This window comes from Polyodon spathula, chromosome 1 (genome assembly GCF_017654505.1).
Source record: "Polyodon spathula isolate WHYD16114869_AA chromosome 1, ASM1765450v1, whole genome shotgun sequence".
NCBI lineage: Eukaryota > Metazoa > Chordata > Actinopteri > Acipenseriformes > Polyodontidae > Polyodon > Polyodon spathula.
Window position 1 is genome coordinate 762,118 of NC_054534.1, and position 12,652 is coordinate 774,769.

Consider the following 12,652-nt stretch of genomic DNA (forward strand, 5'->3'; position numbering starts at 1 on the left):
TTGTGTTGATTTGATTGAGCTAATTTACCATTCAAGTTAAACGACTGAAGAAACTGCTTGGATTTTTGAGCATTGCTGTCTTCTACAGTCTAAGGCCAGAGATACACAAGCCATTTTTTCTTGGCAACTCAAATTGACAGTAAAAATTAAGTGTCTCACTAATTGACAACTATTGTCAACAAATTTGATTTGCAATAAAGTTGCTAGATGGACCTTTTTTCAGGAATTCAGTTGACAGTTGCTGTGCGTGCTGTGTGTTCAGCCAGTGATACTGCGCTTTCTAGTCCTCTGATTGCACTCAACTCTGCTGAATGGGAAGTGTAAGTGGATGCAGGAGGAAACTTTACAATTTTTTTTTGATAGCAAATGTTGATGGGGTGTTAGATGTGTGGAATACAAGGACTGCAATAAAAAAAGAACATATAAGGAATTAGGAGATTTTTTTGCGGCGGTAAAGGCAAACCTGAAGAACTTGTGAACTCCAGTATTTTTCCGGGAGAAGAAATATATCTAAAAAGAAGTCGGCACAGCCACTCTCCAGTTTTTCTACGTTCGTCTTTTCAAAATTATTCCAATTACTAGAGCAGCTGCTGAAACCCTTTTCAAACAGCTGCCATCATAAAATTGATTATTTTCCACTGTGTGTTTTTGGCACATTTAGCAACAGCAGTTCAGTTATCAATTTTTCCCATTGCATAGGAGTTTCACGCATTCCAAGTTTTGCTAGGAGCTTGGTTCGCCACACTATATAGGCAGAGAGCTCGGATGTGTTAAACTCGTAGGAAAACTAGGAATGAAACACACTGCTATGCAATGGGAGTCTTATTTCCATCCCCGAGGTATGTGTTTGCACATGCTTTTGATGAAACGTTCTGGCATTTGTGATCAAATGTTTTACATGTTGTAGTAAATCATGGAGAACTACTGTGTTCATAATACTGTGGTGTCTGCTTCCTGACAAGCTTGTGCTTTTTCTTTTTTTCGATAGACTTCATGGGAGACGGTGGGGAAAAAGAAGAGCCTGGGTAAAGATGGATCAGAAAACAAAGAGAACAGAGAGAAGAGAGGAGAGCGGGAGATGAGCCGGGGGCGAGGAGGGTCCAATAGGAGGGGGAGAGGGGCCAGTCGTGGCAGGGAGGGTAGGTGTTCTTCTGGTTCAACACTGCACAGTTTTGTGGCTTTTAAATACCCAGCCAAGCTTCTACAGTGTCAGTCCTGGGCTGCGTTCCCTCTAAGCTTTTTAGATACTGAGAGGGTAAATTATCAGTGAGAAACCTTCGGCCACGCATTAACCCTGTTAATACATTTTGTTCTATTATACAATTTTGAAACAGTTCCAACCCAAGTATCTCAGCAATTTTACAGTTTACTTTAAATTTAAACAAGACATTTATTGTGGCTCTGCCTCTGAGTTTGAAACAGCCTCTGATCCTATGCAGCCCTGTCTGTTATCGCTGATATAGCCTGCATGCTTATCTGGGGCCTGCATTAAATCCCTTTATACTACTGCATAAAACCCTGCCGTCTGCACTGCCTTCAGTTGCAACCATCTTTAGGACTATAATTGTTCCATTCTTGGGAATACCACATTCTGTTTTTCAAAAATGGACAATTCCATTTGTTCCCACTTGTTATCAACGTGTTAATAATTAATTATGGCATTTGAACATAAATATTATGTTGCTAGTTAAAGTATATTTTTAATCAATATTACCAATTTTTTTAATTTTTTTTTTCAATCACTCTGGTTATAGTAAGTAATGCACCTGAAGACACTTCAAACCTGTCATAATGTTTATAGACATCACTTGGGTCATTGCTGGAATTAAAATAAGCAGGAAAGCCTAAGAATTATTACAACAGTTCAGAAATCCAAATGTCCAGCACAGTTGTGAGAATCATATTTACAGACTTCTGATAACAAAGTAGTTGAGCCTAGAAATAAAGGTGTTTTAGCTTATTGTTGGCATTTACAATAACAATAAAAACTATGTAGCATTAACAGTCCAGCAATGTCATGTGAGTGTAATCTATGTACAGTACTCCACAACTTAAGTTTAGCGTTTTACTGGCATTATAATATAACAAGGATAAAATATGAAGCACTGATAAAGGCGTGTTGACTGACTCGTTGCTCTAAAACAGGTTCACTGCTGTGTATTACCCAGTTGTAGTTTAAATAGCGCCCCTTTTAATGTAAATGCATTCCATTGTTTCTTTCCTAATTCTGCAGTGTTATTTGCAAGATTTAAAGAGGCGTGTCTCCAGACAGAATGTCTTTATGAAACCAGCAGTAGTGACTATATTCTAAACACGTAACCCTTTGCGGTCCATTTATTCAGCATCTGTCAGGCGTGTCGGGTCCAATTTATTTTTTCACAGTAAAACAGGTTTAAAAGGCTCTGCATATCAACAGCACACTCAGTACTGTGTCTCCAGCCCCACCACATCCCTTGTTCACTGTATTTATCACATACCTATTTATAGTAGTGCATACTGATAAATCATCTCCTGACCACTCATTTTATAACCCCCCCCCGTAAAGTTTATGAGCAGCACTCTCTATAGAGGCAGAATTGCCAGACGCCTGCTTCACCTGCCCTGTACCAGTAGATTCGCTGGTACCCAAGTGAGCTCTGCACTAATGTGACATGCATTTTTACAGAGGGAAATCAGAGAATCAGCTGCAAGACAGACACAAATATGCTTAATGCCTTGTAAGAATGGTCTGAAAATAATAGGTTTACCTCGAGAGGCTGGAGTCTCAATTGAGGTTGATATTTATGATAAGAACTTGCGAAAGTTAGTAAACTGAGTGCGAAGGTTTTTGCCAGTTACTGCGAAAAATGCGCGCATTTTAGCCTTAGAGGGAACGCTGATCCTGGGTTTCAGAACTACCCTTAGTTAAGAATATTTTTCAGGAGCTAGTTTTGAGCTATCAGACCTCTGCTAAATAAATTATGCATTCCTATAAGATGCATAAACAACTCCTAAATAGTAAAGAGGGTGAGACTTAATCATGCTGTGATAAGTGTGGTCAGAGCAGATATGGAAGAGTTCTGCTTGCTGAAGTTCATTTCAATAATATAACTAAACTAGAACTACCAGGCAGTTTTATGGCTTCCAAGCCCCAGTACCAGACACTTAAGCAATTACTGGAAGAAGTGGGATTAGTTTAAAAAAAAAAAAAAAAAAAAAAAAAAAAAAAAACATCAAACAGCCATTTTGGTTTTAGGTCAACACCATTTTTTTTTAAAAGTCAGTTGAATTGCAACAGTGTCAAGGATGATGCTTGTGAAGTTTGGAGTTAGTCAAGTAAATTGTCAACTGACGAAGGTTTAAATTTCAAATGTAAACGTATAACTGGCAGCCATCTTGTTTTATGAAACATCACCATTTTCACATATTTGTATCCCATGGTTACTGGGACGATAACTACCAAGTTTGGAGTTTGTTGGTCAAACGGTGTTCAAATAGCAGCAGTTTGCTATTAAGGGCGCGTTTTAGTTAAAGTTTGTGGCAGCCATTTTGACATTAAAATTTATCGCAGAAACTTCTGCTTCGCAAACTTGATGTGAGTTTGGATGCTGATGATATATGCCAAGTGTCAGATCAATTGCTTCACCGGTTCCCAAGAAGATGATTTCGAAAGGTTTCTAAAAAATGCGTCAAACGGCCATTTTTGTTTCTGGTCAACACAATTTTTTAAAAGTCAGTTGTGTTGATACAGTATCAGGGAAGATTCTTGTGAAGTTTGGAGTTAATCAAGTAAATTGTTTGTCAACTGATGCAGGTTTAAATTTCAAATATAAACATATAACTGGCGGTCATCTTGTTTTATAAAACATCATCATTTTTACATATCTATATCCCATTGTTACTGGGACGATAACTACCAAGTTTGGAGTTTGTTGAACAAACGGTTTTCAAACAGCAGCAGTTTGTTGTTAGGGGCGCGTTTTGATAAGATTTGTGGCAGCCATTTTGACATTAAAATTTATCACAGCCACTTCTGCTTCGCAAACTTGATGCGGGTTTGGATATATATGCCAAGTTTCAGATCAATCGCTTCACCGGTTCCCAAGAAAATGATTTTGAAAGGTTTAATCGAAAAATGTGTCACGGCGCCAATCGCAAGGACGCAGTAGCAAGATTTTTTCAGCATCAGACAGCCAATCTATCCAGCTTGTTAGCTGCCAAGTCAGAACCTGGAAAAGATGGATAGTATCCTTCAGTTCTGTTTGGAATGTTGTGGCTTTTTTCACAGCAGCAGTGCTAGTTGGGTGTGTAATCAGACTACACTTTCTAATGTTTGTGTAATCGGATTACACTTTCTAATGTTCGATTAGTCAGACTACACTTTCTAATGTTCGTGTAATCAGACTACACTTTTTAATGTTCTTGTAATCAGACTACACTTTCAAATGTTCTGTATAGTTGTGAAGTTGCTAAATGAAAGCCTGTTGCCTTTGCAGTCAGAACAGAAGAGAACGGAGTGGATCCGGGTCCTGCAGACAGGGTATCGGACAGGGGACGCAGAGGACGCGGCAGGGGTGAGTCAATCGCGTATGCATACCTGTGGATGATCATTTTAAAACTATACTAATCTTTGAGATGCTAAACAAAAATGAAATATTTATGCACAGTGGTTTAGAGATATAATGCCTTAAAAAAAATTATTGCATTTGAGTCTTCCTGCATCCCCATGGCTAAAACCCCTTGAGCTAAGGAGAAAGTCACAATGGTAGTTACAGTTGGATTTGCCCAAATTTAGCTGTTGCTGCTCGGGCCACCTTTGTCTTCTTTTATTGCATTGTACGTTTTTTCTTGCACTGCTTTGTTTCCATTATTTTTCATTTCTGTCCCTACTCCTAATTTGGTGTAGGAAGTACATGGCTTAAGTATAAGCTGACTTCAGTTTTTGTGAATCTTTGTTTTTGGGGATGCGAGAGCAATTTAATAAGTGAAGGGATATTCTGTTGGCTTGCTTTCCTAGTCTGATCAACGGATTCTGATATCCAGAACGTGCATATTCTATGAAGAGTTCATTTGATTTGTATGTGTTGTATGATTGGTTACTAGCCATATACCTGTACACAATTTGGTATGTCTTTGTTTTCTGTTGAGCGCTGCAAGGGTTAAACAGCTTTATTGCCTAATCGCCCCTTCTCATGATGCTGGTAAAAACATGTTGAAGTCATTAACCCCTGTTGCCCAATGTGCTTTTTGCCATCCCTTTACATTAATTGTACATGCAATGAACCAAGGTCTGAATTCCTATGGCGTTACGCGTGCCCAGCTGGTTTTTACTGTGCATTTCAAAGCTATAAATCAAACTCAGTGAAGGGGGGTGGCTGGGTAAGTACGTCCTGTCAATCGAGGATTTCCTCTACTGGAAAGCTTCACAATTGACACATGTGTCTGTTCTGAGGAAGTGTGTGTCTGGAGATGAAGCCTCCTCTTCCCTACACACACACTCACTCTCACTATGGGCAGCTTTACCCTCCTCCCCCTTATTTGGCACACAGCTGTCACTTCCAGCTCTCTCTACCTTGGAGCTGAAACCCCCCCAATACAAATGAATGTGTGGGGGGGTGGGTTTGGCTTGGAAGTGTTCTATTTCTGGCATGCATCAGTTAACAGGATCCCCTTGCAGTATGTGTGGAATGCTCTGTCAGCCAGCTGATTCGTGAGTTCTGCAGGGGGTTGGGGCGACAGCAGCAGGAGATGGGACCTACTGTACTCCCGAGCCACACTCTCTGTTTGTTATGCCTGCCTTGAGCAGCTTTAGTGAAAGTGTACATGCTTCCGTTTCAGTTCTAATATGCATCCAGTTAATGCGCTCCGAGCAGCATGCATGCGCTGTGACATTTTGCTTCTGGCAGAAGTGTTTTGTTGGTGCTCTGTCTGGAGTCACTAGTGACAGGGTTCCAGTCGCGGTCTTGTAGCAGCAGAGTAGTCAGCGCTTCGTGCTGTTGGAGCAGGCTGGGTGACAGAAGCAGTTTCTTTTTCCAAGACTACTGTGGATACTGAATTGCACTTTTAAACTAAAATACAAGATTCTAAAAGAACAGCTCTGTGTAAATCAACATTGCTGTATGCTGGCTGCTGTCTGGGTGGGTTACGCTGTGCTGGGATCCCATTGAGACCTGCAGCTGTTTGCCTGCAGACATTTGGTCCAGAGTCTTTGTGATAGTGCCTTGCTGGGTGGGTTGCTGAGGATATGGTGTCTCAGCTGTTCCTTTTTAAATAAGTGTAATATTGCTCTTCTTGAAATGGTGGCACCCCCTACCCCCCCTCCCCCCCATCCCAAAGAAAATCGGTTATAAAGTTGATCAGGCAGTGTTCTGAAAGTTCCAGGCTGTGCTGATATGGTGACTTATTTGCACATGCTGGGGGTAAGTTAGCCATTGAGATTGCCCCCCATTTCAATTTTAGAAGCTTAAAATGTGAAGATATTATAAAAATAAGACGACACAGATGGAATGTTGCTAGCCAGTCAGACTCGCTGGAACTTTCCAAGCTGTCCAAGTTTCAGTATTGATGACTTAATCAAGTTCCAGCTTCTGTACTGCAAAATGAAATCATGGTAATGACTGCTCAGTTTTAATTGTCTGGTTGGGTACAGTATTTACTTAAGAGCAGAAGTCAAAAGGGCCCCCTAGTGGTGAGATTGTGTTTGCAGGTGTTTTTTTTTTTTTTTCCTGGCCAGCTCAAATCATCTCCTTTTCTTTGTTCTGAGTTGGTGGGATAATGTAAAAACCTGCAGAATTGTGGTTGGGTTAAAGCAATCCTTGTTTTTGTTTTTATGAATCTTGCAAAATGTTTTTTTAAAGGAGATGTGTTAAGGTTTTAAAGTCTGTGCCACTCATACCCGCATGTTAACAGTGGTGCATTGATGTGTGTCTCTATAGGGTTTGGTGGCAGAGGCAGGGGAAGAGCTGCTGGAGGAAGCAGGTTCTCAGCACAAGGAATGGGGTGAGTATAGCAATCTGCTGGCTTTGATAGATGTCTTCCAAACCAATACAGCCACAAGCTGATGTTCATATCACAAGGATCAAATGAGTGGAAACCTACTGGTGGGCTTACTGGCTACTCACACCTGGAGTGGGGGTGGAAAATGGCTTCTGTCCTACACAGCATATATATATATATATATAAAAAACAGGAAATTTATCCATTAAGACTGACCAACATTTACTAAGGTCCATCATTTAGAAATTACAAATACAGGCAACACAATAAAACTTGCGCTTCAAGCTTGAGCAGCAGCACACAGAGATCAGAAAACACAATAAATAGGATATCTATATTTAAATGTGATTGTGGACTGAAATTCTTTTTTTTTAAATACAATGATAAATATGTAGCTACAGTAAACATTTCTAGCAAGTGAACTGTTAATTGTGAAGAAAACATAAAAAAAAAAAACTGTCGTCATATCCCAAAACTGCAAACTAACAAGAATTGGCAGGCTTTACATACTACACAGGGGGGGAAAAGCAGCAACGCAGCCTTCTCCAGTGGCATAGCTAGGCCTGGAAGTGGGTCCCAGTTTAGGTTGGACGGGCAATGACCAAAGGACTGACATCACAGGAAGTAGTTTACACTTCAAACATGATTTAAATCAATTCAAACCCTGAATACATCAAATATTCCCCCTGTACATTCATTTTAAATGTTTGAAGTAGACAAATAAATAAATGTACATATATCTGCAGTGGATGCACTTTAAAAAGCCAAACCAGTGAGAACAGTAATATTACATTTTTAACAATTATTCAATAAAATGAAAGTTAGTAAATGACTTACCATTGCCTAGTCAGTACCCTCTCGTCTCCGCTCCACCTTGCAGGATAAGGTGTCAGGCTTGCTGTTGAATGTGACAGTCATACTCCAGAGTCACACAGAGACAGCATGATGTTCAGTGATTGTCAGCATTGAGGCTCGCACAGGAGTGTTAATCCTGTTCACGGTGTGCAGGTGGCCATTGGGATTAAAACTCTTAAGTGCGTGCATATTTGGAAAGATACAGGTGGCACTAATCTAGAACTTAAATTGCTGTTGGATAGTTTTTCCTCACAGTTGATTTGGGGTTTATTTGTTAAATGAAGACTGAAACTTCAGCTTCCTCCATACTGACGTTGTATAAAGTACACGCTAGTAGTAGACTTTCTCTATTGCCCAGTGTGTCTGATGTTGGCAGGCATGCAGACACGGCTTTGATGAGGCCATATCATACGTGCCACTTTGAAAGAGGCAGTTCAATTCGCAAAGTTGATAATCTAAAATATGATTCCACATTGCTCTCAAATCTTCATTAGAGTGCTCCCTGGTTCACTTTCCCAAAGAGGAAGTAACAAACAAATCATCCAGTCAATTCGGTCATTTTCTCATCCATCATTCATTTTCACGTGTCGCCATTTCCGCTGCTGAAGTAGATGTAAATTAGTCTGTTTTCTTAAAGATCAGACTCATTTGTTTTGACGTGTTGACTGCTGCACTACTATTAATTAGTCCGCAAGTTTGGTTAAAAAAAACTTCACATTTAAAATAGTGTGAATATGGAAACGCCTGGGACTTTCAAAAGATCTGCGCCAGCTGCCTCACAAGCTATCAATCAAACACAGCTTGTACATGATTTGTTGTGGGAGAGGAAGATCCCACCCCAACATAGCATCACAGTGACTACTTTGCTTTGATTGGTTAAAGCCTGCAACATCTTAAGTAGCCCTTTTTAGCTCCTGCCTTTGGGGTGCACAGTTTAAAAAAAACAACAAAAAAAAACCAACAAATACGTAAATTTACTTAAACCTGGCTTTGATTTAGGCACAGATTTGAGAGGGCCTGGCTTGCTCTTTAAAAAATGAAGTCTTGTATTGTCATACTTTGCTTGATTTCATGGGCTTGCAGCCGTCCTGAATTTCTGTCGAAATTGGTGGGTTTATTTTGTTGTTGTATTGTTGTTGTCTGTAGCAGAAGAGCTGCTAGTGTGTTTGAGAAGCGAAGACTAGACGTACAAGTGTGTGATACTGGAACTCACTTTGACAAGTAAGCATCTTTCCGTCCAGTGAGCCGTCAGAACGCATTTAAAAAAATAAATAAACCTCCTTTTCATTTTTAGTGCTTTGCTGCATTATGCGGTTCAGTGACTGACTTTCTATTATTTAAACAGTAACAGCACTCGAAACACTCAAGACACAGCGGTGTGAATAACACGCGGAAACAAATTCAAAATAATCTCAAAAAAAATTGCAGACGTTAACTGTGATTTGACAGCCCTAAAATGTATGTATTTATTTATGTATTTAATGTATGTATGTGTGACAGGGATGGCGTTATGGTGACGTCAGGCCGGATGCAGGAAGAAGTACTGTTTATTTGTTATTTCAAATTTATTTTTATTTATTTAATTTAGGGCTGCAATGAAGGGTACAGTTTGACCTTCGAAGGTTCAGAACACATTACCGAAGGAAGGTTCGATCCTTTGATAATACTCTTAATTTACTGGTGACGTCACCATAGCTACTTGTTTATTTGATTGAAAATCCTATTTTACAGGTAGTCCATATAAATGCAATAAAACATTCACATATAGTTTAAAATGTGTTATATAGGACAGTAATCATGTTTTTATAATTGAAATAAAAATACACGTAGTTTATTTACACGAACCTTCGAACACAACCATATATATAGTCACTCGCAATAACACATACTGTTTTAATTGTTCTTTTGTGTGGTTGTTTAATTAATCAGTATAGCAAATGTTAGAGATGTCATTTCTAACTGGTACATACTGAATCAAAGTATTTTCAGATGTCCGTATCACATTTATTAAAATAGTATTCACTGGTAAGGCTATATGAGCTGCAAGGGCAGTTTTACAGGGGGCAATGTTGAAGCACCATCTACAGAAACAAATCCTTCATAATTGAAAATAATATATAAAAAAAAAAAAAAAAAAACTTTGCAAAAACAAATTCTATTGTAAAGCCAGATTGTAATCTACCTAGAAATGAGCATGAATCATAGTTAAAAGGAACAGTTTTTTATAGTTATGTATGTAATTAAGAGGGAGTCTTCGGTTTATCAATTACGTTTCTTCATTTAAGCATTTCTAGTGATTTAAGAATACTGAATCAGTTTCCTTGTGATTCTCTTATTGTATTTATTCAAGCCAACAGCTGAGATCAATCCATATCCAGTGTCCAATCAACTGTCTTACTAATTAGGTGATTAAGTGCATATGCTTCAGTCATGGTCACTCAAGCGTGTCATGGTCAAGGATATGATTGAGTAAAAAGAAAGCAAAAACATTTAGTCAATGTTTTGAATTTTTTCAGAAATAAGTGTTAATAGTGATAAGTTTGTTTTGATGCTCGTTTTGTCTATCTGTGTTTATAAATAAATAAATAAATAAATAATCTTGGGGGGTGATGCAGAGTGTTCTCTCTGTCTTTGTGCAGAACCTTTAACCCAGCAGACTACACAGACTCCTCAGCGTCTGGGGGAGGTGGGTCTAAGACAGAGGCCTGGGAGTCTGGTAATGATGGAGACGATGGGACAGGTAGACCAGCGTTCATTTTCAAACATACATCGTTAAAATGAGGAATGTAGAAATCCAGAGAATCCAGTCATTTCACTGCTTTGAGTTTTATACACAGTTTACTGTTTAACTACCTTTTAGAGTGAATGCTAAAAGAAGCCGATTGAAGTCAATGACAAACGTTTCCGCTAGAAATATTTTTGAAGACACTGAGAATTAAAGCCTTGAAAGACTTGTACTCGACATGTGTTTTCACTCAATGTATTTAGTGTTTCTAAATTTACCACAATTGGTGTGATTTCATTTAACTAACTTTGTCTTTAAGTTTATTTATTTACTTACATTTAATTGTAATCTGACTGAATCTCTGTGTAAGAAACAAAGCCAGGCAGTTCTCTTTAGAAAATCGCAGGGCTTTAGCAATCCCATGGGAAGCACTGATGTGAAATCTTAAGGAAGCAAAGCAAAAGTAAAGATTCCTGGAGCGTGGCCTGCCTGTTCTTAGCGCTGTCTGTCTGGGTTCTCAATGCAGGGGCCTGGAGGACCACCATGGATGATTGGGCAGCTGAGGACTGGAATGAAGATGTAAGTTGGTGGAGAGATTCAACATTTGATTAGCTGACTGGTTTTCATGTGTTGAGCTATTGTTATAGCTGCAACTTGAGGAACTGCCTGCCAAGATTTGTGGAACAAATGACCTTGCAAAGTTATTCAGCATACTGTGAGTGGAGGGCGTGGTCAGATTGTACACCCTGACACCTAATTGGACCAGCTATTTAATGTTATATTTTGGTAATGCATGTCTGTGCTTTTATTTGTCTTGGCCTGAACCAATCGGAATGAGCACTCAACCTGCTATGGATATTTGAGAATCCTTTGAGTTATTTTAAATATATCAATTTGATTTTAATGTAGGTTCTTGGTTTAAGCTCTCAAGTGGTTCATATTGCATTAGTTTACTGGTTGTCTTGTTTACATTTTTTTTTTTATTAAATATTTTTTATATGGCTGTTTTAGGTTTCTTTATTTTTAATCAATATTCTTTTTGTAGCTTTCTGAAACAAAAGTATTCACTGCATCTTCTGTTTTGCCCAATGAAAACCACATCACACCTGGACAAAGGTAAGGCACCTTGCCTGCAGTGTCTCTCATAGCCCCTGTTGAGGTTAAATCACACTCCTGTGTTTTTGCCTCCGAGTGCTTGTGTCTTTCATATAAAGCTTAACATCAAACGTTAAATGATACTGCTGCTTTTGTAAACTTTGATTTCTCCATGCTGTCAGATTAACTGCACAGTAACTGCATTGCTGTGCTATTGTCTGTTTTCTGAAGTTTCTCAAAGTAAAATTGATAACCAGTTAGCAGAGGGAGACCTGGGTCAGTTTGGGTCATTTTCAAACTTTAAAGATTCGTGAACGCTGTTCTGGTTCCTTGTGTGCTTTCAGCATTGATCTGGTAGCGTTGCTTCAGAAGCCAGCTGCAGGGGGTGCAGTGGGGGAGCTGAACTCATATGACCCCTCCCAGCAGCATCAGCAGCAGAGCCTGGGCAGTTCACTAGTGTTCACCAACTCCCAGATACACTTGGGAACCAGCAACTCCACTGCTGCCAACCCCTACCCTCACCACATGCTGGTAAGGAGCCTTTTAATGAGCTTTTCTGGGATCCTTAACGAGCAAGTAGCGGGGCTCTGAAAAGTGTAGTGTTGGACGTCCCCACATGTTGCTACAGCTGTTTAAATAACGTACCTGTCGTTTTTCTTTTTGTTAACGTTTACGTTTTTACACTTGAGTGTAAACTCTCTTTCAAAGGTAATTCAGGTGTCTGCTTAGTGCACTCTGGTTTGAGGTCAGAGGTAGTCCTCTCTGATCGTTGCCGGGAGGCACTTTTTTTTTTTCTGCTCGTATTCCATTAGAGACACCCCCTGATTTTTATTTATATTTTTCCGTCCAAATTGGACCGAATTTTCTACATAACAAAAGTAATTCCACCACTGTGAGAAGGATTCTTGCTAAATTGACCTCAAACCTTGATAGCTAATCGTCCACTGTACATCGCTGTACATTTAAATTCTGACATTTTAAAGGTGTTTCATTTCTTCTCCC

General features: G+C 39.3%; 1 protein-coding gene across 10 annotated transcripts in view; it reads left to right on the forward strand.

Moving 5' to 3' along the window:
• LOC121305284 (ubiquitin-associated protein 2-like) overlaps nt 1-12,652 on the forward strand; it is a 37,436-nt gene that overhangs the window by 14,501 nt on the left and 10,283 nt on the right. For 5 of the 10 annotated variants that reach the window (XM_041236911.1, XM_041236975.1, XM_041237119.1 and 2 more), the window contains exons 5-12: nt 989-1,139; nt 4,476-4,553; nt 6,915-6,978; nt 8,977-9,051; nt 10,446-10,570; nt 11,082-11,134; nt 11,601-11,671; nt 11,995-12,181. In XM_041236911.1, the coding sequence (XP_041092845.1) occupies nt 989-1,139; nt 4,476-4,553; nt 6,915-6,978; nt 8,977-9,051; nt 10,446-10,570; nt 11,082-11,134; nt 11,601-11,671; nt 11,995-12,181 (804 nt within the window). The remainder of the gene's footprint in view (nt 1-988; nt 1,140-4,475; nt 4,554-6,914; nt 6,979-8,976; nt 9,052-10,445; nt 10,571-11,081; nt 11,135-11,600; nt 11,672-11,994; nt 12,182-12,652) is intronic. The other 5 variants (XM_041237407.1, XM_041237495.1, XM_041237502.1 and 2 more) reach the window with 3 other exon arrangements.